We start from the raw sequence: 26,118 nt of genomic DNA, 5'->3' as shown, positions 1-26,118 counted from the left end.
TAGATGTGACTAACTTTCCTGGTTCTTAAAAAATCTTTTCATGATACAGTTGTTAAATCCAAGCCCTTCACCAATCCTTGCTGCAACCATCAGAGTTGAGTAGCCACAAGGTACACAGGTGACTAATGAGGCCCACAGAAGAGCAGAGAATCCTTCAGGAAACTCATCCAACCCTTATTTAATTTTGGAAACAAAATAACAAGGAAAGTATTGACGAAGGCTGACTTTGTTGTTTCAAGTATATTCAGTACATTTCTACAATATTTAAGAAGGACTGGCGTTTACCTGGACGTCGAAAAGTATTCACGAGGTTGCCCACTTCGAATCAGTTTATGAATCCTTGTCATATACCTGGGGCGTAGCCAGGTATCTATTCATTCGAGATTTCAAGTGTGTAGTCTTGATATCTACCCAGGTTTTAGGGAAATGGACGTCTCTTTTGCGCCTCTTGGCTGTAAAGTGGTCTGAAACACTCAGAACAAAGCTCTTCACCGTAGTTTCAGGTCTAATTTCCTAACATTTTGGCAACTTACCGCTCAAGGAGGATGCACCGCCTTCAGTTAGGATAGCCTATTGTCAGACAGATTCAGTGGGGGCCGAAATCAGGTAGGATACATTGCCCCATGTTAGATTAGATTGGGAGAGTAAGGTTAGAGTGCATATTGTAGTTGAATTATTTAAGGACAGACCGTGCTTACCCCATATAAAAATGGGAAAAAGCACGTCAAAACGAAGAAGATGGTCATAACCATAAGAGCTAGAAATGTCTGTAAGTATCATTCTATAAGAATTAGTTTCAGTTTACTGAACAGACTATTGTCATTGCTACGGCAGTACGAGTATAAAGAAAGCCAGGCGAGGGGTTTGTACTTTTCTCCCTGTCTAGCATTTCGAAAATGTGTTGTTTCCATGGTGACTGCCGTCGCTACATATTCGAAGAAATAGCCCTTTCACTGAAAACAGATGGTAACATTATAAAAGTCAACAAGGTGCTGATTACAATAATATATTATCAATTACGTTCGTTGGGAGCACATTCACTAAAGTCAGACAAGAGGAAAAATGACATGAAACGTGAATTGTAAGGAAATTAAATACAAATGGAGCTACTTTTGAAATATAAGCTATAGAAAGTGGAAACATGTAACAATAATTTCGAATAGAATCTTTTATTGTTTGTTTCATTGTCGAGTAATTCATCCCCGTCATGAAATAGGTTTTTCAGTACACATGGTTACTTGGGGGTCAGTTTTCAGTTAGATTATGAAAATAACTTATCAAATTAAATTTCAGATAAAAATATTGGATTAATACTCTTTATCCTTTTTTACATTTCAAATATTGAATTAATTCTCTTTATCTTTTTCAACAGCCGGGCGCGAACTTTTCGAGACTATGTATGGAACCCCAATCTGTCAGTGTCCTGATGGTACTTACGAAGGTGACGATGACCTCGATGATGATGTTTGTGAACCCTCCTCGGCAGACACCTAGTTGTCCTCCGGGCCAGGTTAGTTGACAAATATGAAAACCTATATATATATATATATATATATATATATATATATATATATATATATATATATATATTAAATTAACTTATCACTTACACAAATATCTGTACATTAATGCAATTACTGACGGGACCTCATTGAAACTGGGTGGTATCTAGTGGAGATATTTATTCAATAAAAGTTACAAGCTTTCCAGGGCTAACAGTCCTTATTGTCAAGTATCCGTCGAATGACCGGACACGTGGTCCAACTATATTTATATTTGTGTGGGGAGTGGGTTAAAGCCCTTATTCCTGCAATTATCCTCCATCTACCGTGTGGCCCAGCCCTCGTGACCTTGGCATTTCTCTGCCCGCGGTTCTTTCCAGGTGTGAAATTTACATGTGGTTTCTTGTGATTTTGCGTTTCTTTTCTATTGTAGAGTATATGATTTTTCATGACAGGCTGTCTTCAAATCCGTTTCCAGTGTTGCCCACCATTACTTTTTTTGCGCATGTTATGAAGGCATTCTCTACAATCAGTCTGGCTGTTTTGTTTGTTCCTGTACAAAAAATTCATATTTTCCCAGTCTATTTTGTGGTGTTTTTCCTAACAGTGCTTGGCGACTGCCGACATATGATCATAGTGCCTTATGTTTTGTAAATGTTGTTTGACTCGTTCTTTGCAAGATTTGCCGCTTTCGCCGAAGTAATGCTCTTCACATTCTAGACAGGCTGCCATGTGTACGCACCCTATTACCTCTTCCCTCTACTAACTTTTTGTTTCTAGCTATTTTATTCCAAAAAGTTGGTAGAGGGGGAGGAGGTAAGAGGAGGGTATACATGGCAGCGTGTCTACACTGTGAAGAGCAATACTTTGGCGAAAGCGGCAAATCTTGCAAAGAACGAGGCAGATAACATTTAAAGAACACAAGGCACTATAATTAGATGTCGGCAGTCGCCAAGCACTGGTGGGGAAAGCACTACAAAATAAATTGGGAAAATATGAATTTTTTGTACAGAAACACAAACAAAACAGCCAGACTGATTGCAGAGAATGCCTTCAAAACATACTAAAAATATGTAATGGCAGCCAACACTGGAAACGGATTTGAAGACAACCTATCAAGAAAAATTATACTCTACAATAGAAAAGAAACACAAAAATACAAGAAACCACATGGAAATTTCACACCTGGAAAGAACCGTGGATAGATAAAGGCCGAGGTCACGAGGGCGGAGCCACACAGTAGACGGAGGATAATTGCAGGAATAAGGGCTTTAATCCACTCCCCCACACATATAAATACAGCTGGACCACGTGTCCGGTCATTTAACAGATAGGGCCTACTTGACAATGAAGACTGTTAGCCCTGGAAAGCTTGTAACTTTTATTGAATAAATATCTCCGCTGGATACCATCCAGTTTCAATAAGGTCCTATCAGTAATATAAAAATTGTATATATATATATATATATATATATATATATATATATATATATATATATATATATATATATATATATATATATACATATATATACGTGTATTATACACACACACACACACACACACACACACACACACACACACACACACACATATATATATATATATATATATATATATATATATATATATATATATATATATATATATATAATATAATATAATATAAATAAATACTATATGTATATAACAACAACTATTTTAGGTCACTTGTCCTTCCTTTACTAGAATACTGTTCTCCGGTGTGGATGGCTGCTTCTGCCAGGGATTGATCTCTTTTAGATAGAATGGTTCGTGAGGTAGGTTCCTGTTTCCTAACATTAGCATATATGAGCTGGACCACCGACGGATGGTCTCTTCTTTATCAGTTTTTTATAAGTTGTATTTTAACAGATCTTGTACATTCACGATTGATCCCTGATCCTCTTTTCTGCCGAGAGCAACCAGATCTACTAAACAGCAGCACCATTATGCAGTAAATGTGCCTCGCCATCGAACCTCTCAGGTTCAGAGGTCCTTCATTCCTCAAACCGTTGGATTGTGGAACAGTCTCCCTGAGGATGTGCCATAGGAACCTCAAATGTTTAAGGGAATATGTAACGTACTACTACCCTAAAACAATTCTCCTTGTATTCTAATAATTACCTTACATTTTTATCTGTTTATTTATTAATTGGTTAATCTATTTTCTCATTTCTAAAATCTGATTTTTCTATATTTCCTATTACCTTCTTTCAAATGAAAACCAAATTCGTTGGAAGTCTGAATTGCAAGTCAATGGCTCCATTGGGCTTGTTCCATTTGAATAGGGTTCACGTTCTGAATGATAATAATAATCTTGTTTTTGCATAATATATCAACATTTCGGGAATCCAGTGCCCATCATCAGGGTCATACAAAAACGATAAAGTACAAAGAAATTAGGATTTAATTCACTCTTATATGAAACATTTAGGTTAGAGCAAAAATAAAACTTAAAATATCCAGTTAAATTATCGAAAAGTTAATTCTTATTATCCAAAATACATGTAGGGTCATAGTCAATGTAGCAGTAAACAGTATAGGAGTTTTACAAAGTACACAAAGATGATGACAAATTACTAAAAAGAAGAGAGAGAGAGAGAGGGGTGGGGGGGATTTGTGATGGAATGGAAGCAGTTTGATTGTTTAAGGAAGAAGATAATCACCTTTCATAAAGAGATTCCTGTGGGAAAAGCAAAAGGATATCCGATGTTAGAGAAAATATTTAGAAAACCTTGTAATGAACCTTCGTTTTTGGAGAAGTTTAATGATTTGTGTATGAGAATTCTTTTTACTCAATAATGCATCCTGTGCGATGACGGACATACCCATGGGAATCGATGCGGGCTTTCAGGAAGCTTTAAGTAAACCCGGATGACTTTCAAGTTTATATTATGGATATTTATATATATATATATATATATATATATATATATATATATATATATATATATATATATATATATATATATATATATATACATATATATATATATATATATATATATATATATATATATATATATATATATATATATATATCTATACACACATACACATATATATATACACTACACCTAATATATTCGAGGATTTCTCTGTGGAACGTATGAACCCATTATTCGTGGAAAATTCACCCATTCTCGTATTATTTTTACTGAGAAATATTCACTGACTACTGTATTTTAATAAAATTTTTATGACTAAATGCACTTTTTGTGATAAAACTATTAAAATACTCAGGTAAAAGCATTTTTAGAGGGTTTTTCGTGTTTAAACTATCAAAATAGGCAGTTCTAAGTGATTTTAGAGGGTTTTAAGTGGGGCACGCATCCCTGCAAATATGGGGGTTTACTATATATATATATATATATATATATATATATATATATATATATATATATATATATATATATTATATATACACATACACACACTCACACACGCACACACACACATACACACACTCACACACACACACGCACACACACACACACACACACTCACACACACATGCACACACACACACACACACACACACATATATATATATATATATATATATATATATATATATATATATATATATATATATATATATATATATATATATATACATACTAGCTGACAAACCTGGCACAGCCCCGAGATAAGTCTGAATGACAACTGATAAACTTTCTCTCTCTCTCTCTCTCTCTCTCTCTCTCTCTCTCTCTCTCTCTCTCTCTCTCACTTCCTCTCCCTCTCACTCTCTTCCTCACTCTCTCTCTCTCTCTCTCTCTCTCTCTCTCTCTCTCTCCCCAACCCGCCCTGTCTCTTTCCCTCTTTCTTCTCCCTGACAACCCACCTACTCTCTTTCTCTCTCTCACACTTTCTCTCTTTCTCACTCTCCCTCTGTCACCGCCCTCCCAACCCCCACCCCCTTTGGTGCCATTGATGTCTTACCCCCACAGTATTCTTTTCCAGACAGTAAGTCATATGTATACCGAAATTAGATATGATAAATTCGTAAAGTTACTAAGTTTACGGGCATAATCAGCCCCGTTTCAGGGAAGCCCTTCCACCTCTACCCCCTTTCGTGCCCTTTGGTGTTGTCATGTACTCTAATTATTAAAACTTCAAGAAAAGGATTTTTTTTTTTTGTCTGCTTCCCATTCAACTTTAAATTTGATGCTGAGCACTAATGCATTTAATTTTGAAAGAAATTCGTTGAAATTGCTCTACCTATTATCCCAAAAATGTTAGGATATAATCTACTTATCTCTTCTACAGCATGTCTTTAGGTTTTATTGCATTATAGTTTTAAAATATTCCATGTATAGATTGGCTAAAACAGGACTTACAGGGAATGACTCCCCAAATGAAAAGACATTATTTGATACAAATAATTCAACTAACTTTATTATCTTATCTAGGGCTAGTGGGAAATGATCTGAATAAGGAGCTAATTTTTCTCTCAAAAACTGTCGAATGTCCTGTACTGGTACTTTTGTGAATAGGGAATCTACATTTAAGCTTAAAAGTTTTATGTTGTGAAGTGGTATATGTGCTTCTTTGAATTTGTGACAGAAATCTTCAGAGTGTTGAATGTGACTGGGAGAAAATGTGACTAAGAAAAGGGAAAGGAGGCTGGCTAACCACTTAGAAATTTTATCATTGAAAGCTCCGACACATAAGATAATAGCTTCTCTGTAACCCTTATCCCATTCATTACCTGCCTGAAGAGTGAGACATTTGTCCGCTGAAATATAACATTAAATTTCTACATTTTTGCGTTTTTATGGGCTCCTTATATATATATATATATATATATATATATATATATATATATATATATATATATATATATATATATATATATATATATATATATATATATATATATATATATATATATATATATATATATATATATATATATATATATATATATATATATATAGCAAACTTAGAGTAAAACTCTTACACAGTATTACAAATATACATGTTATAACCTATTATTACCTAAGTTTTTTTTTTTTCTTTTTATAATGAAACAACATATGAAGTTATTAGAATAGGCAAAGGATTTACAACTCAATATTTGATCATCTTCATTATTCTGTAACTCTATCCCCCACAGATATTTTGGTTCAAAGATTTCAGTCTTCCTCCCGAGTGTTTACCAGACCCTTGTGGTGGTGATAACCTCAACAGAGGACCCAATGATCAGCCGTTTGTTCCATTTGCTGACGGTCGATGCTTCCAGTTAGGAACTGTGAGTATCACTGAGAATTCATATATGTAATTTCTGTTATTATTATTATTAATTAATATTAGTTGTAGAATTATTCTAGTTTATTATACTGCAATTTTCTTGTGATCGTACAGGATGTTACATGTTTTAGATGTTGACAGAAACAACGTGTTGAATATAATCCCTGGTTTCTTAAAGCACTGTTCTCTTCACTAACTTTACCATTTTATTAATGCAGGAAGGGTTCAAAATTTACATCGAATTTGAGTGGCAGAAAATGTAATCATGTTCTTAATGCAATATGACTGGAAACTTTGTCTGTTAATGATTTGCCAAAGAGCTTAACTTATTTGGATTGAATACACTATTGATAGCAGTTATTTCATAAAATGGAATGCTATTTATCATAAAAAGAATTTGTCTTTCTGTTACTATTTTAAATGTCTTAGTTTCGATACCCCTACTTTCCAGATGCCCAGTGTCTGTCCAGCCCAAACTTGGTATTCAATTGCTCTGGAACGACTGCAAGGCGTTTGTTCTACTTTGGAAGAAGCTGGTTATCAAGTTTTTGATCCCGAGACCCTCAACCGACTCATTGAAATATATGGACCTCCAATAGCAAGGGATAGCACGGCACCAATTCCCGTTTCTGCTGGAAGAACACCAAGTGTTAGTGGGACAGTTACTGCTGGTGGTTTGGGTGCAGGAACAAGTCCAGGCGGTTCTTTTAATAATGTGATTAATGGAGGCCTGGCAGCAGGGGGAATTACTAACAATATTCAGAGACCTGGTGCAATAAGACCTGGATCTCCTGCTGCACTAGGAATACCTAGCAATGTGGTTGCAGCTGGAGAGAGACCTGCTATTCTCCCTACATCTGGGAACCAAGGACTTTTAACCCAAGGAGCAGTTTCCCCGGGAGTTATCACTGGAAGCTCAGTGGCATCTGGACAAGGAATAGGCTCAGCCATTGGGATTAGTCAGGGAATTTCTAGCAGACCAACTCAAAAGTTTGCAACAGGAAGTCAAGGAAGTTTTGGTGCAGGTGTTGGTCTTGGTAGTAACATACCTTTTAATCAAATAGGAAGTCCGAGTGGTGTTTCAGGTCCTGTTCCTGGAATTTCAAGAAGACCAGGTTTACAAGCTCACAGGTTTGAGCCAGGAAGTCAAGGGACATTTGTTCCAGGAGTTGGAACCGGAACTCAGACGACTTTTAGTCAAGGACTACATGGCCAAGGAACATTTTCCGGTTCTAGTTCAGTTCATGGAAGCTTTGATAGAGGTTCAGTTACCCAAGGTACAGGAATTCACAGAGGAAGTGACACAGCGATTAACTTGCAAAGAGGTTATTCAACACCTGGGTTTTCACCAAGACCAACAAACCCTTTTGGAGAGGTGGCTGGCACAATGAAAACATACCCTGCTAGCTCACCTTCATTAGCCATTAATCAAGGTCAAGCATCTGCTTCCATTTTCAGTGATCAATCATTTGAACGGCCAGGGATGTATGGTGAGGATGATGTTTCTGATATCAGTACAAGAAATTTTGACATTTCTAGTATTGTAGGAGATGTGAGAGATTTGGACATACAAAAGGCACAGTTAATTGCCAATATTGATACCTCATCACATTCGCGATCTCGAGAACTCGGCGGTCCAGTGGGAGATGTGTCATTGTTGCAAGCCCCTCGAGACCATAAGCTTCACGGCTTCTTTAACAGGTAAGATGATAACCATTTTACAGCAAGTACTGTTATGTACAGAAAAATGATTTGGAATTATATTTTCGTATTTAAGCGCAAAACATTATAAAAGTTTATTTGATAACAAAATCAGAACCATAATTGAAAAAACAGACAGAAGCGTTCTTAAATCTTGAATTGTTTCATCCATCATTTACAGCGTGCGTGAGCTAGTTCATCATGGCCCCCACAATCGTAGCCGTCGATCGCCACAACCACACGCTGCTCCTGGAAATGTGTTTGAGACAAGATTGGTGGGTTGTCGGGCAGGAGCTGCGAGAGATGTCAATGCCAAGTGCAGAGATACGTAAGTTCACTTGCAATAGCTATGGTTAAAGTAATTACATCATGGAATAGTAATCTTTAATAAGGTGTGGTAAGAGATGAAAAATTATTGTAAGAAAATTTTGTAATCAAGAGAGAGAGAGAGAGAGAGAGAGAGAGAGAGAGAGAGAGAGAGAGTCGAAAGATATATATATATATATATATATATATATATATATATATATATATATATATATATATATATATATATATATATATAAATATATATATATATATATATATATATATATATATATATATATATATATATATATATATATATATATATATATATATATATATATATATATATATATATATATATATATATATATATATATATATATATATATATATATATATATATATATATATATATATATATATATATATATATATATATATATATATATATATATATATATATATATATATATATATATATATATATATATATATATATATATATATATATATATATATATATATATATATATATATATATATATATATATATATATAATATATATATATATATATATATATATATATATATATATATATATATATATATATATATATATATATATATATATATATATATATATATATATATATATATATATATATATATATATATATATATATATATATATATATATATATATATATATATATATGTGACAGTGCTTTTTCTTGTCAGAACGGATGGCTCCAGAAAAAAATTAGTTTTCCAGTTTTCATAATCTGGATCAACAGAGGCACGATGTGATTTAACAAAATATGTCTGAAAGTTCCTGCTCACTTTGGAAACTGGGATAGGAAAATGGGCCGTAAATGCTGTGGAAAAACTGACTGGTAATAGTAAACAGAAAGTGCAGTAACTAGGAAAATAATCTATAATTCCTTCGTAGATGACGAAGGTGTGGCTAGATTTGAACATGAGTAAAGTTATGAATGGGAATGGATATTAGAATGACGGAGTAATAAATAAGTTAATAAGTATTTGGTTAAGAATATACAGGGTGATGGTAGAATGAGAGTAGGGGTACGTGGGCTTACAGAATAGGAGAAGCAAAGAAGGTGTCAGGATATGTGCAAAAGATCGGGAAGGTGCTTAGAGTGTTTGTGGAAGCAAGGGCTAGAATGTGTGAGAGGATGGATGAGCCAACTTTCCATTGCAGAAGTGAATTGTAGATGTTGCGCACAAGAGAGAGAGAAAGGTTGAGATTGTACAAATGAACTGTTTGTATAGTGTATGTAGTATATGAATAACTGAAAGATAATGAAATGCGGAGATACTAGAGGGTTATAAATAGATTACCATAGGTTACTGTAATGTTCACGGTTCTTAGAAGGGTAGGTCATGTGCAAAGAATGGAGGATGACTCCTCGGTGACAAGAGTGAACAATTCGATGGTGTTATTTTTTAATACTTGTTTACGTGCGTGTCTGAGTGCGTGCGCACTTGTTTACGATTTTACTTTTGAATGAGTATGAAGTGGTTTTACGGAAAAATATTCAGAACCAATGTTAAAGTGAGAGGTTTATATTAATGGAAGAAAAACGATGTCAATACGAAGTCTCTTTTACATTCGCTGAAATTCCCCTCTGGTCGCGAAAATTTGCTCTGCTCCATGTGAAGTAAGCTCGCTTCTTCCTTCCTTCCTTCCTTCCTTCCTTCCTTCCTTCCTTCCTTCCTTCCTTCCTTTTTGGATGTAAATTTTCCTTCTGTTATTCACAAAAACTCTGATTTCAGATGACAACTCAAACATTATATAACTCTTCGAAATATGTTGAAAACTTAAGTTTTATATATAAAAAGGGAAGAATAATGATAACAATAAATTAAATCGCTATCCTTTGACAGCATCCTTCCGGCGAGGACCCCGGCCAGCCGCCCGTCGAGGGCTGCTCCTCCAGTTCCTCCACGTCAGGGTTGTCCAAATGTAAGGAAGACTTTAATAACTTATAGTGTTTTGCTATGCTATTTCCATGAATAATGTCTATAATGTTCACTTTACTACCTACTGCTAAAGTGTCAAATGGTCATTTAGGTGAACATAAAACAAAAACTCTGCAACATTAAGAAATAGATAATAAAGGAAAAATTGGTCGAAAACAATATCGAGAACATCATTATTATGGAAATATAGTTGGAGCCGTGTTCTCTGAGGGTACTAGAGATTTTATCATTTTTCCTCTTTTCACTTATGCTTTTAAGAGTTGTCTCTAACATGTTCCAGAGACTGAAGAAAAATTGCTTAGGCCAACATAACAGGTAAACTTGACAGCAGACTTTTTTTTAGAACAGGAAATATTTAAGAGAACTATTACAAATCTTTAAAAGTAGAATATCATAAAAATAAAAGACAAATAAACTTAAAAAATATATAAAGCAGAGACAAACTATCGTTGAATGACAGAAACTCTTTTCGCATAAATCAGCAGCTCTCCTTTCCCTTCCAGGGTGAAGCGTTCAACATCCAGCGCATGTGTGAATCATCGGGGAATGCAGTCGATTCAGTCAACGCTTTCAATCTGGGAAAGTAATGACAGGTGCAGTCAGTCATTCTGCCCGATTTCTTATTGGCCAAGTAATTCCAATTTCAGTCACAGGAACTTGGAGGTTCCGGCATCTTAGAATTAGTTTGGTTACCGAGAGACTAATTACAGTGAAAGAATATGGCGAAAATGATACGAGCACATTTAATAACTTTGAAAAGTTACCACCCCTTCTCTGTATGTTTTGAAGAGTGAGAAGAATGGTAGGCATTAGAAAAAGCCTAATAGCATTTTAAGAAAAGAATTCTTGTCAGTTGTTGTATGTGATGTACATAAGTTTGTTCGTGTTGGAATTCCCTCCCGAGTATGTGACTTTTGATAAAATGGCTTTGTTCTTCTCGAAGGATGCCTAAAACAGTGTTCCTAATATTAAAACAGTCACTACAAAAAATTTTATTACACATTAACACATTATAAAATTAAAATGTTATCAAGAAATTCTTAAAAATAAAAGTATACATGTCCATTTTACAAATAAAAAGTCTTTCCATTTACTAAGATTTAGGAAGTTCTATACTATTTTAAGATTAGAGTTAAGGTAGTAATAGAAAATGTTCATAGAACAGCTTTGTTCAGCTAGTTTCATTTAAAGTTGACAACATAATGTTTTAATACAAACTGAGTAGGTTATACTTGATGAATTATCAAGTATTTTATATATACATACATACATACATATATATATATATATATATATATATATATATATATATATATATATATATATATATATATATATATATATATATATATATATATATATATATATATATACACACACACACACACACATATATATATATATATATATATATATATATATATATATATATATATATATATATATATATATATATATATATATATATATATAAGATAACTGACCTTAGTTTTAGTATACTCCAGAAATGGAGAATCAGAACTCTTATTTTACGGATGCGAGTTGACTTATACTATTTTTTGTCATTTTCTAGTTTCCTATAAATCAATAAAAAAAGGATGCTTATACTATTTTTTGTCTCATTTCTAATATAAGAAATAAAAAAAAAGGTAGCTATAATATACAATTAACATTAGCTATCTGTCATAAGAGGTAGAATGATATAAAACACGTTTACAACTAAATTCATGTATAAAATGCCTGCACAAGGATACTTGTATGCAAGCATACAAATATATATAGCGTGCATGTGCGTACTTATCTGTTTATCCTATATGTATATCATATATATAACACAGACACACACATATATATCTACATATACATGTGTATACTGTATATATGTATAAAATACAGTATATATATATATATATATATATATATATATATATATATATATATATATATATATATATATATAATATTATATGTATATATACGTATATATATATGTATATATATATATATATATATATATATATATATATTAATATATATATTGTAGTATATATATATATATCATATATATATATATATATATATATATATATATATATATATATATATATATATATATATATATATATACATATATATATACATACATACATACATACATACATACATACAAGGAGACCAAGGGCAGACGAAAAGGCGCACGAGCAATCAACAGCATTTATTGTGGCCGACGGCGTTTCGCAATAATCCATTACATTCTCAAGGCTGCAGTGACATATAATTTTGTTTATTTTGAAATAACAGCCTCAGCCCAACACGAGGATGAGCTTACGACTCTCAAGTCAACATTCATAAAAGTACTCGTTCCCTCGTTAAATGCCCAGGAGTGTTCCACACCTTTGTTTATTTTGTAATTTTTCTGCTGTTCTGTTGACTTCTTACCAGTTCTACTTTTCATAGCCATGTACTGGGTAGGTTTGTTTTAAGGTATTTTAAGAAATACATTTTTATTGTTTTAATTTTATGTAGTGACGTTCCTTTTTATTATGCAAAATTATATGTACCATATCAGCCTTGAGAATGCAGGAGCCTCGATGGCTCAGTCGGTTACAGCAGCAGCTTCGGACTTCGTAGAGGTCTGTGGCGCGGGTTCAAATCCGCAGCCGACTGATCAGAGAGGCGGACACTGCTATCCATGTAGACATCCCGGGATTATATATGTAATCAACGGATAGGTTTGCTTAAAAAGCAAATGGGTGTTACAGACTAAATACACACACAAAACAAAGCCACTACAACACCTTCTAAAAACATAACAAACATCTCACACGTCTCGAACTCTCGCCCTACCCGCACCACAACTTCTCGCTGCTGGGAAGAAAGGGCGTTGGGTCGGGTATGATACATGTAACATACGCTACCGGGGTCTAAACGATGTCAGGCAGGGTAGCCGATCGAGACTAAGGTCTACCCAAAGCCAAATCAAAAGTCCTTCAAAAGAAGGCATCGTGCTTACCCCATACAAAAATGGGAAAAAAGCACGTTAAAAGAAGAAGAAGAAGAAGATCAGCCTTGAGAATGCAATAGATTATTGTGAAACGCCGTCGGCCACAATAAAAGCTGTTGATTGTTCGTGTGCCTTTCCTTCTGCCCTTGGTTTCCGTATATTAGGTTCTGCCTTCATCATCGTCGTGTATGTATATATGTATATATATATATATATATATATATATATATATATATATATATATATATATATATATATATATATGTATAACTGAATCACGAAAATATGGAACGTGATGAATATATATATAAAAAATAAAAAAAGACAAAATCTGCAGAAGGAAACAGAAACAATTGGGGAATGTAGGCACTTGAATATGCGTGTGAACTTTTTATATAAATGAATGCCTGTAAGGATAACTGGCTGAACTGTACGTTACAGGTACAAATCAAATTCTAATTTCTCTTGCTTAGACGTCTTACAGATTTTCTTGATATTCATCTTATCAACCAATATCTTTGGTACATTTAGAAGTATATAAACATCTATCTATTTCGATGTGTTGCATCTGAAGCACAAATATTCTTAGGTACTTATCAGATTATGATAGGAATCTATCTTACTATGAATATTTTGTTGTACGTTAAATAAAATGAATAAGAAGAGGCATGATTATAGTTGCTTTTCCCCTTTGACGAATGCCGTTTTGCTATATGATATTACAGTTCTGTGTTTTATGGAAGTATTTTGCTCATCAAAAATATGAGAATTCTAGTTGGCTGGACGTAGAGAAATGACAAGATGAAGCCGAGGGAGAGATTTCCTCTACTGAAGTTACCATAGCAGTTGTTAGAGTCTAAGTAACAAAGTTACATTCGTACAGTCTTGTTTTGTACTCTTTACATAAGTCAGAACAAAAATGTATGTCTAAAATTTGGTAAGTGTTACTTTTAACCTTTACTGGAAACCAAACGCATAATTTGATTTTCTGAAAGTTTTCGTATAAATATGATGAATTCGGTTGTCAGTTGCCTTGCAAATGATTGATTAACGCATTGCAGTCGCATATCCAATAATAGTAATAACTGAAACAAACAGATCGACAAATAGACCAATGGGAAGAAAATACAAAAGAATTATAGCCTTTTCAAAAGTTGGGTTGTTGTTGAAAATTTGTCAAAAGAATGTGTTCTCTGGATTCTGTTCACTCGCAACTTCACTGAGCCAGACTAACATCAATACCACAGTAACAGTAAGAACGATCGATGATCGCAGACCACCGCCAAAACTGAGCAGTCAACACCCAAAGATCTCCTTCCTCCTCAAAAGTTGTTTCTGTTAGCAGAAGCATGATGAAATTATACCACCCAACTAGAATCTGGCAACAACGTTTAAATATTCTCGCTGAGTATACTTTAAACAAAACAGTGAAATGTAAATTTGTGCCCTTTTTTTGCAGTGACGTCAACTCTTTCGGAAAATTTTCTGGGTCCTTATCCGGATCTAGACATCTTTGTTAACACTTTCGTAAAATCGACATAACCTTTTGAGCAATCCGGTCAGCAAAAAAAAAAAAAAAAAAAACTATTAAACTGAAGCACAAACAAAAATGCTCCTTGTTAGATCTAACAATACACATCAAGCAATAACTCCATTAACCCAATACCATTATTCTTACCCTTTAACTAATACAAATTTCCTTTCTTTAAGAATGTGCAATGAAAGTCTATTCTGCACATTGTTACAAAAGTCACTAATTTTGCATTTACTGAGATTATTATCACCATAGGCAAAGTCAGCAGCTTTTTCTAAGGTGGGTAACTAATTGCCGTTTCTACTCCCGAGCCTGAAAAAACAAAACAAAAACAAAAACAAAAAAGAAAACAGGAGGAGAAAGACGGGGATAAACCAAGAAGCGCGGATAGACCATATGTAGATGGAAGAAAGGTTATAAAACTAGGAAAAAAAGGACAAAACGGAAACAACAAGAGAATTACGATTCTTTGCAGATAACGGAAAGATAAAATCAAAGGATTATAGGTTACCAAGAGGTAGACTGTTTCTACATCGCCGCCTGGATGAGGAGGAGCTCCCTTTAACGCAATGAAAAAGTGGCTGAAATGGCGCCTAAGAGAAGAGAGAGAGAGAGAGAGAGAGAGAGAGAGAGAGAGAGAGACTCCTGAAAGCTGGTTTATGAGAGATCGGGAGGCAACGTAAATGCGGGTTTTGATCAAGGGCACTGTGTTAAATTCACTTCCATTAATGAGGGAACAAAGCCGGAGAGTACTCCAAAGAGGGCCCAATAAGTAGAATATAAAGTTTTAATAACCGCAATGACAAAAAAATAATGCGTTTGCAAGTGAATAATGCATAACTAAAATAACTTCCATACCTCCTGATATTTTACAATGTTTTGGATTGCTTTTGCAATATAACAATGGATGATCTGTCCAAATATAGAAAAGACTGAGTAAAAATAGGGAACTATAATTTCTTCTGAAATAAAATTGCTTTAGTTTAAAATGTTTACTAGGATTTTGAGTGAGAGTGGAAGAACATTATCAAATGAACTAAAACACAAATCAGTTAGTGAGGGCGATATGAGATGAAATACACTTAAGTTACGAAGAAAGAATCCCTAAAGAGAAAAACTTAAATCAGTGTAAGAAAAAGACAGCGGCATTATATAGTGATTTTGGCAAAATGTATACGAGTGTTGTTCAGTTTGTCATGGGCTGGGTAGGAAAACGTAAAATTACTGGATTTCTCTAGATAAAGATTTCCCTACGTAGAATATCGTACTACTGAAACACAAAATATAAACTGAAGCCATGATTGACTAATTGCTCGTCCTAAATGATCAGGACACAATTCTGCTTTCTTGCACTGTAAAGAAATACATTCGATGGCCAGGGATGAAATGTCTAACAGTGGCTTTTAATGAATTATAAAACGGCCCTCTGTAAACTAATAAATGTTCGAAATATTTAGAATCTAGTGCCAGAATTTAGATAAAATGTTCTACAGGAATATTGTTGCCTGATGGTGCCCTTTGTATACGTATAGTGTTTCAATTAAACATTTTCAAGTAGACATGTCAAAAAGAGTGTTAAGTGTCTGTAATCACAAATGGTATATTTTAGGAGCTATTATAATTATGTAGCATTCAAGAAGAATACGTTTATTTCACTCTAATTTTACCGAACAGAGTTAAAGCTATTATTGAGATTTGCCGATGATTGGTCGTAACTGTGGACAGTCATGAACGTGTTGTTGAGGCAGACAACGTCATAAAAAAAAAAAAAAAGTTGAACTGGCCACAGTGCCATGCTAAACTGAAAACAAGCGTATATGTAGAACGTCTAGCCTTGAAATCATAGAAATGCATGATTTTAACCTAGTTGGACTCTAAAGCATGTTACTACTGTAGTTATATATTCTTGTAATGACTATTAAGCTCCTGTCAAAGTCTGAGGAAACATTTTATAAAAATAAATGTGAGAATTTTTGCATTATCTAACAGGCTTTGTTACCGCAACATAAATCTGTTATCATTAAGTCATGCCTTTCTTTTGCTGAAAAACTTACCAAGATAAGAAAAAGGGTTACTTAAGTGTATTTGAAATGACTGTAGCAACCAATTAAGCGTTGGTGCACGTTCAAGTTTGGAAAAGATATGGAAATGATCACGTCAGAACTCTTTTCTTTTTCAAATTTTCTCTTGTTTGATTTCTTTTGATATTGTTACTACGTTCTTTAGCAATCAAATTTAGGTAACGGCAAGTACGATGGTATCAAAATAATTATATCAAATAGCTATGACGGGAAAAAATAATTAAAAAATTAACCTTAAATAATAGTGATACGTTATTGTTCTACGCAAAATTTCAAGTACTCAAGATGAAACTCTTAATTTCACTTGTGAAATAGTTTTTGTACATATAATTCAATCTTAAATCATTCAATACCATGAAAAAAAAGCAGAAGAAAGCAAAGGACGCTTAATAGAGGGAACACCTATGACAAGCCTAAGTCCTTACAATAGCAAACAGACTACCGTGTAACTATGAATGTATAATAATAATAATAATAATAATAATAATAATAATAATAATAATAATAATAATAATTATTATTATTATTATTATTATTATTATTATAATTATTATTATTATTATTATTATTATTATTATTATTTATTACGTTTGGCTACAGAATCAACTCATCTGACTGGTCATTTACATGTTTAAATATTTTAACCATTAATATTAAAAAAATAACTGAGATTCATCATTAAAATAGACTAGAAACTCATCATCCGACAGAAGTCACTCATAATAGCACTTTCTTCCACCACCAAATTCAGCCTTTGAGCATACATCGTATATTGGTTTTCATTCGCGCACCGTTCGTGGGTCTGTGTGAACAAACTGGAAGAACGAATTGTATCAAAATTTGGTAGACGTATCCTTTCATTCTGTGGTCGACTCCTTTCAGATACTGATGTCTGGTGGATATCACTGTAGATAAGAGTTGGTTTTAAGTGGGAAACATCGTTGAATCGTGGCCGATAATCGCCAAAAGTTATCCGTTTGAATGTTTTCACAGTTTTTCCAGCATACATGCTGAAAGAGTAACAGGCAGATGACAAAACCGAATGAAATGTGAAAAACCAACAACACCGGAGGGTATAAAAAAATCATATAATTTCAGAGAAGTCAGCGTTAAGCTTATGCTTTAAAAAGTAAAAGAATAAAAAAGGGTACTTAAGGAACTCTGCTGACGAAGATGCAAGTCGGAAGTCAGGCAAATTTATTGATTTGCAATCGAAGATGTTACCTGTTGACAAGCAGTTATGAGTAATGCTTATAATCTTGAATTCAAGTCTTCGAATGAAAATAGCAGTTTTCCAGTGAGTGAAATGTGATTATTATTTCAACTGGCGGGAAACTAAATGAAAAATAAATTAAAATTGAATACACTTTTCTTTATAAAAGTAAAACAAAATATATGCGTCAGTCCGAATCATCGTTAGGGTGGATGCGCTTATCATAAAACATTCCCTTTGACTTTACGTTCATCGCAAGATATAGAATTCGATGCTAACCTATTAGCCGTGGTAAACAACCTCTCAGAAACAGTGGTCAGTTTCTTGCGCGCCGAATAAATGTTTACGATACACAGATTGTCAGCGAAAAGTAGTTAGCAAACTTGTTTAGATGTCTCTATAAACAAATTCGTTGTATTCTTTGAGTGGCATCTTGTATATACTTTTATGTATACGTGAGGCTAACACAAGTCTTTTCAATCTGAGGCTGACCTAACGTAACACATTCCGGTGCTCGGAAGTTTTCTTATGCATCTGTTTTCATCTCATTACTTTCTTATTTTTATTGCAATCATTCTTGACATTTACCATTTTCTTTTCTTATTTCTATACATCTTTTTTCTTATGTGTCTACTCCATTCCTCTCCCTTTTTCTCGCTTATCATTAATGCATCGGAGAAGGACAACGAGGACACTGGGCGAAAGGGCGGAGGAGACAGTGTTCTTGTTGGGAGATGAATCACAGGATCTCAAAGGTTCAGAGAAAAAGCGCTCCAGTGAAATGAACTTGAAAGGAACGTGGGGGAAATGAATAGTACATATACATACCTAAAGCCGCTCTTATAATGATCTAGGGTAAAATATGCTTGCTGCGTGTATCCACATAGCCTACTAAACTTCTGAGCGGTATGAAAAATGTGTAGGTACATAAGGCTGTATTTTTCAAATATGTACAATATTTCCTTATAGTCTATTTTGATCAAATATCTATCTATCTATCTATCTATATATATATACATAGTATACACACACACACACACACACACACACACATATATATATATATATATATATATATATATATATATATATATATACATATATATATATATATATATATATATATATATATATATATATATATATATATATATATATATATATATATATATATATATATATATATATATATATATATATATATATATATATATATATGGAGCCTCGATGGCTCGGTTGGTAAAGCAGCAGACTCAGACTTCATAAGAAGTCTGTGTCGCAGGTTCAAATCCGCAGCTGGCGGTCAGAGGGCGGACACTTTGCTATCAGCTTAGACACCCCGGGATTATGTATGTAATCAACGGATAGGTTTGCTGAAAGCAAATGGGCCTTACAGACTAATACACACACTAACAAAGACACTCCAACATCTTCTAAAAACAGAACAGACGCCTTACACGTCTCGAACTGTCGGCCCAAACCGCTCACGTCTCTTCGCTGCTGGGAGAAAGGGAGCTGGGGATTTGGCACGATACATATACACATGTGCTACCGGGGTCTAAGCAAGGCCAGGCAGGGCAGCCGATCGAGGCTACAGCCTACCCCAACGCCAAATCAAAGTCTTTCAAAAAAATGAAGGCATTGTATATATATATATATATGAAAAATGGGAAAAATATACGTTAAACGAAAAAGAATATATATACATATATATATATATATATATATATATATATATATATATATATATATATATATATATATATATATATGTGTGTGTGTGTGTGTGTGTGTGTGTGTGTGTGTGTGTTTGTGTGTGTGTGTGTGTGTGTGTGTTTGTTTGTGCGCTCGTTTGTGTAATTTTCTTGGCACAATGAACTCTTTACCGCTCGATTTCCTTACACGAGGTCTTACGGTCAAATGCTTGGGAATATAGTGAGATAATTAAAGAAATCTACCTAGTAGGTTTAGTTGTTAATAACTTTCAGAATATCAAACAACAGGCCCATATATTGTTAGTCTTCATAGATTTATTCTTCAGTCGACACGTAAGAACCAACTCCGTCAACCAATATGAATCCTGAAAGGGTTTTATTTTTCTGTAACAGAAAACTATTGAGGTGGCTTTGTCTGTCCGTCTGTGCATTTTCTGTCTGTCCTCAGTCTTGAAAACTACTGAGGCTAGAGGGCTGCAAATTGGGATGTTGATCATCCATTATCCAGTCATCAAAACATACCAAATTGCAACCCTCTGGCCTCAGTAGTTTTGATTTTATCTAAGGTTAAAGTTAGGCAGATCGTGCGTCTGGCACCGCAACAACACAGTCCACCACGGCAGGCTGAGAGTTTCATCGGTCGTGGCTGAGAGTTTCATACAGCATTATACGCTGTACAGAAAACTCGATTGCGCCGAAGAAAGTTCGGCCCATGTTTTACTTGTTTAATAGTGTTATAGAAAAGGCCGTGTCGTATTGGTAAGATTATTCATCACTGATGGTTCCCCTTTTACTTCGCGACCTGAAAACGCAAGCTTATATTTCAATTTCAAGCTAGTATATGTCGCACGTGCATCGAGGCCAAACATTAGCTGTATCAGAAATAGTAAAATTGGGAATATATATTTCTATTTTTAGTTTATTTGTGTACAATGGTTTAAAGTTTTAGCGGAGTTTCAGATAAAAAAAAACAAAAAAACAAACATGGTTGCTAGTAATAAGTGATGCAAATAGTCAGGTCTACAACCGATGACTAATGAGCGAAAGCTTGCTTTCACTTACATTCCGAATTACTTTCACCTCTTAGGAAAAGAAGACCCGTTTCTTTTGTGTGTGCGTGCGAGCACGTGCGCGCGCGCGCGCGAGCGAGAGAGAGAGAGAAAGAGAGAGAGAAAACAAGACTATAAACAGGCAAATCCAGCTTGGTAAACAAAAACTCGTATTTCTAATATTCCGCGAGAAACATGACAAGTCAAATAAATTTTGAGCAATGACTCATGATACATATGAAATGAAGGAACGAGAAAAATGGTTAAGGTGTTACATTCATGATAATCATGTGATAATTACGTCACCCTCTTCAGCGAAATAGTTCAATATACTGAAGAGTAAACAAATTCTGATATTCATAAGTCATATAATCAAAGCACTGGTCCAGAAAATACCTTTTCTCCGGAACTTGGGGTTCTGTTATACATGTCGAGAACTTCAAATGTACTGCGTAAGTAGGCTATCTGGTAAGAATGGTAAACCTGATGTCGTTTCAGAATATTTCCCTATTTTCCTCACGGTTGATGACGCTCTATTACTACTTCTTATTGTTTATTTCTTAACTAAACTGAGAATAACAATGTTAAGGTTCTTCCATCATAGCGCCTAAAAATCTAGTGATGTCAAAAAATTACACTGAAGGGTGCATTACTCTAAAGTTTAAAACTTACTTGGAAACCTGGAACTCAGATTTCATTTTTTTTTTTTTTTTAGAATAATTGTCACCATATAATCGGAATTTTGCTTCCAGTGTGGTATTATGAGTAAAACTCTAGTGAGATTTTCTAACATGGCGGGAACCCTTACTACCTAGATTGAATGGTTTCTGCTCATCTAGAACAAACGTAGACCTAAATTTCATTTAAATAACTCGTCACCGTTTCAGTAGAAGACACGATTCTTCAAGGTAATCCTCCAGCATATTGAAGGTTACTTAAAACATTTTTTCTTACGTGCAATTTTAAATTTTTTTCCTCACCTAAACTTACAATACATAAGTGTAGATTCTAAATCATAGTAATGACGATATGATATCTTTCGTTTCGTTATATATTGTAAGACAAGTAACAATTTACATAAACCCGATTTATCTACTTTATAAAACTGGTAAACCTGGTTTCTTGTTTATTAGATTTTGGATGAGGAAATTTTATTTGCATTGATAATTGCTCATCATGAACAAGAAACTGAGGTCAGAACTGATAACTCAGTAACACAGCCATCTTGGTAGAACTCGAAGGAGCTCATGAACTCAGGAGGAATTACGGGAGAACTCGCACTTGGGTCAGCAGCAACTTTGGCATTTTAGGCAGGAAGGTCCATATTGAAGGTGCTTTGGGACGTAGGGAATGAACTAGAATAATAAAGACAAGGATAACCATGATAGCGATTATCTTCTTGAATTTGTGTTTGTTATTAACGCTTATTAATGGACGACTCTTTCAACTGGAAATCTTTAGGTCAAGTAAAAAAATATCGAGGGTGAGAAGAGAAAAGATAGAAAGGAAATAAGTTTCCTTTACGTATGATGACCTATGGATGAGGAGAGCAGATTTTATCACAGTTGACCAATGGAATATATAGCCTACTTCTGTTTTTCCTGCGGTTACTAAAATTGCTAATGTTGATAGAAAACAAAATATTTTGCAAAATACGTGTAAGTTTTCCAAGGAGCTGAAATCTACGTAGTCGGGAAAGAACTAACAAATAAACTTCAATAGATCCCAAGTCTCATCAAAAGACAGTTAACGCTCAAAGATCAGGTATCCAAGAAATTTTTCTTCTCTGTAATCAAGTGCTTCTTGATTTTGCCATCTCAACTCTCTCGTCCCGAGCTGGATATTCATTGCATGGATCAGTCCTTTTTATGCCAACTAATTCCTGAAGGAAAATTCTTTTGGTTTCTCTGTATTTCTAGGGCAATTTATCACCGCCCCCCCCCCTCAAAACTGGACTTCATTATCACTTAATATAGGGAAGCATCAGATGTGTTTCTGTAAGAGCCAGTTTGTTTTACGTAGCCATGTCCGCTCGACTTCTTTGTTATAAAAGGACAAAATATACATTAATAATTAACGCCATTAAAGATCTGAATTTTATTATCAATTCATTATGAAACGTCAACAAACTTGGGTAGTTATTTTAGCTCATATATAATGGAAATGAATCAATTTTCCTCCAGCATGCTGTGTGGAACAATGACAAACTTCATCTTCGGTATTCACTCACTAAAGTACAGAAGTCCGTACATAAGGAGCAATGTTATAATTTATTACTTCACAAATGATTCCTCTCCGAAAATCTCTCTCTTTGTTAACAGAATTTTCCATTATAACCTCAAAACTAACTTTCATTACTCCTGAAGCGAGTTTATGAATATCGGGATTTAGGTTCATGGAACAATCAGGTCATTCAGCGATTTTACGAAAGGTGATTGACTAACAAATGGGAAAAAATCAATGCAATTTGTTGCGCAAATAGTAACAGTAGATGATCACAGAGTACTATCAGGCAGTGGCTAGCAGTTCCTAAGCCTTCTAGCTCTTGCATGGACCATTTTGCGACCGATTTAAAGCACAACCTACTTTAATATTAGAGAAATTCAGGCGTCTTTATGTGAACAAATGTTGAATAGATTAGGTGTCCTCAAAACATCGTGCAGACTCATTCTTATGATTCACACAGAGCAATTTGGTTGTCTTTACGGCACACTACGGATTCATCAACACAGATTCTCCTAATTATGTAGTGCAGAGTAACACTGATATCTTTTATCATCATCATCATCATCTCTCTCTCTGTCTCTCTCTCTCTCTCTCTCCAACGCAAACACACACTCCATTCACACGAAAGTAATTGGCCAGAAAGTTTTCATTACCTAGCACGTGTGCTATCAGTAAACTGGACTGCTGAAGTAATGGCAACTTAAGCAACCGATAGTTGCTATTACACATTCGATCCAGAAATGCAAGGCGGTTGTGTTAAAAGTAGACATTTGTAGGGGATTGATTACCTTGAAGATAGACGGAGGAATGATCCCCAGTTAATCCGGAAAACGGCAAACCAGGAAAACGGCAAACATAAAGACTAAATTGATAAACTAAAGATAACCTAAATCATAGTCTCCCTGTCGAAGCAAACAAAACAGTGAATAATAATGAAAAGCTGATAACTGAAAGTCAACAAGAAGTTTGATATTGGTTTCAGCTCTGTATATAATAGTACAGAAACAAGTAGTGGCCCTATGTACCAAATGTGTATTATTTTAAGGAATTATTGTTAGGGTATATCTGGCTATGCCGTGTCACTAAAAGAAAGATTAAAATCCAAAAAGAATGTTTAATATATCTTAGATTCTTAGAAAGAGAGATTTGTTGATAAAAGTTGCAAAATCTATATCAGAGAAGTTTTAATTACTCCTTTGTGGATTAATTTCACTTAGCTATAATACAAAAACTATTATGGTTATATTTCGGCTCTCCCCAATAGCCTAGCGCAAGATTATCGCTATAAACTCGTTAATGGCGGATGTACGTACGATTGAAGATGAACTCGTAGATCGATTTTCTGTAATGAATAATGTACAAAATTTCTGGTATCTGCCATAAGGTTAAAACTTAATTATTCATGCAGTTTATAGACTAAATTCTGATACATATGGTGAATACTGCACAAATTTAAATCTATATTTGTAGTGCTTAATCTGAAGTTTCTTTTTTTGTTACCACTGACTTCTGAGGTTCAGCCTGGTTTCAAGAAATAGAAAACGTTACTACCGGGTGTTACAGAAAACTAAATTAATGGCCAACTCCATTATAAACAAAGGTTAAGCTCTTGCAATTTACATACGTTACTGAGATGGCAGTCTACAACAACAACAACAACAACAACAACAACAACAACAACAACAACAATAATAATAATAATAATAATAATAATAATAATAATAATAATAATAATAATAATAATAATAATAATAATAATAATAATAACAGATGTTCTGTAAGACATAAGATGAACGCTATTTTGCCCTCTTTTAATCTCTAATTCGATTGAGGAAATCATTGTGTTACAGTGGAACTGTAATATTTTTGCTGAAGACGTTGATTTACTGACATTCATAGTTATAACACGTATGAATGACACCACTTTTTATATCTTCAAGTAATAAGGGTTTTAGAATGATTGCTAAAGGTACGAAATTCTCTCTCTCTCTCTCTCTCTCTCTCTCTCTCTCTCTCTCTCTCTCTCTCTCTCTGAAGCATTGTATATAAACAAAATAACCAGATCCCACCCCACCCTTCCCTCAGTCTTCACCTCTCAGTCTGTCTGTTGGTTTTGAATCTTTACATCGTATTAAAAAAAAAAAAAAAATTGCACTCAGCAATCGATAATTTTATCAGTTATTTGATTCTGGTTAATCTTACCAAATCAGACATATGAGACTTCTTATACTTCCCATCTTTTCCTTCCTTTTTTCGGGTTCTAAACATAGAAAAATAAGAGAAGAGTATGCAGTCTTCCATAAGACACGTTGCTGATAGAAATAAAATTGTACTTCTATGTGAAGTAGTCATTAAAGTGCAGGAATCAATCAGAGTGTAGCACCAGACTGTTTACGTCTGTTAGAGGAAACCAGGGTTCCTTAAGCAGCGCATCTTCTTCAACCCACAAACTCGAGGGATGAGGGGTTACCATATGATGTTAAAGTGGTCATGCTTTCACCGATG

The 26,118-nt window shown here is 34.1% G+C and overlaps 1 protein-coding gene across 1 annotated transcript in view; it reads left to right on the top strand.

Annotated features, from left to right (window-relative positions):
* Positions 1-11,506, top strand: part of LOC136826821 (uncharacterized) — a 126,693-nt gene extending 115,187 nt beyond the window's left edge. Inside the window, 7 exon segments of the mRNA XM_067084274.1 lie at positions 1,373-1,478; positions 1,480-1,510; positions 6,646-6,780; positions 7,231-8,480; positions 8,662-8,808; positions 10,696-10,774; positions 11,295-11,506. Coding sequence (XP_066940375.1) covers positions 1,373-1,478; positions 1,480-1,510; positions 6,646-6,780; positions 7,231-8,480; positions 8,662-8,808; positions 10,696-10,774; positions 11,295-11,378 — 1,832 coding nt within the window. The 3' untranslated portion in view covers positions 11,379-11,506.
* The last annotated feature ends 14,612 nt before the right edge of the window (positions 11,507-26,118 follow it).

The sequence above is a fragment of the Macrobrachium rosenbergii genome, chromosome 41, assembly GCF_040412425.1.
Source record: "Macrobrachium rosenbergii isolate ZJJX-2024 chromosome 41, ASM4041242v1, whole genome shotgun sequence".
Lineage (NCBI taxonomy): Eukaryota > Metazoa > Arthropoda > Malacostraca > Decapoda > Palaemonidae > Macrobrachium > Macrobrachium rosenbergii.
Note: the sequence above shows the minus strand (reverse complement) of the source record. Positions and strands in the feature narration are given on the sequence as shown.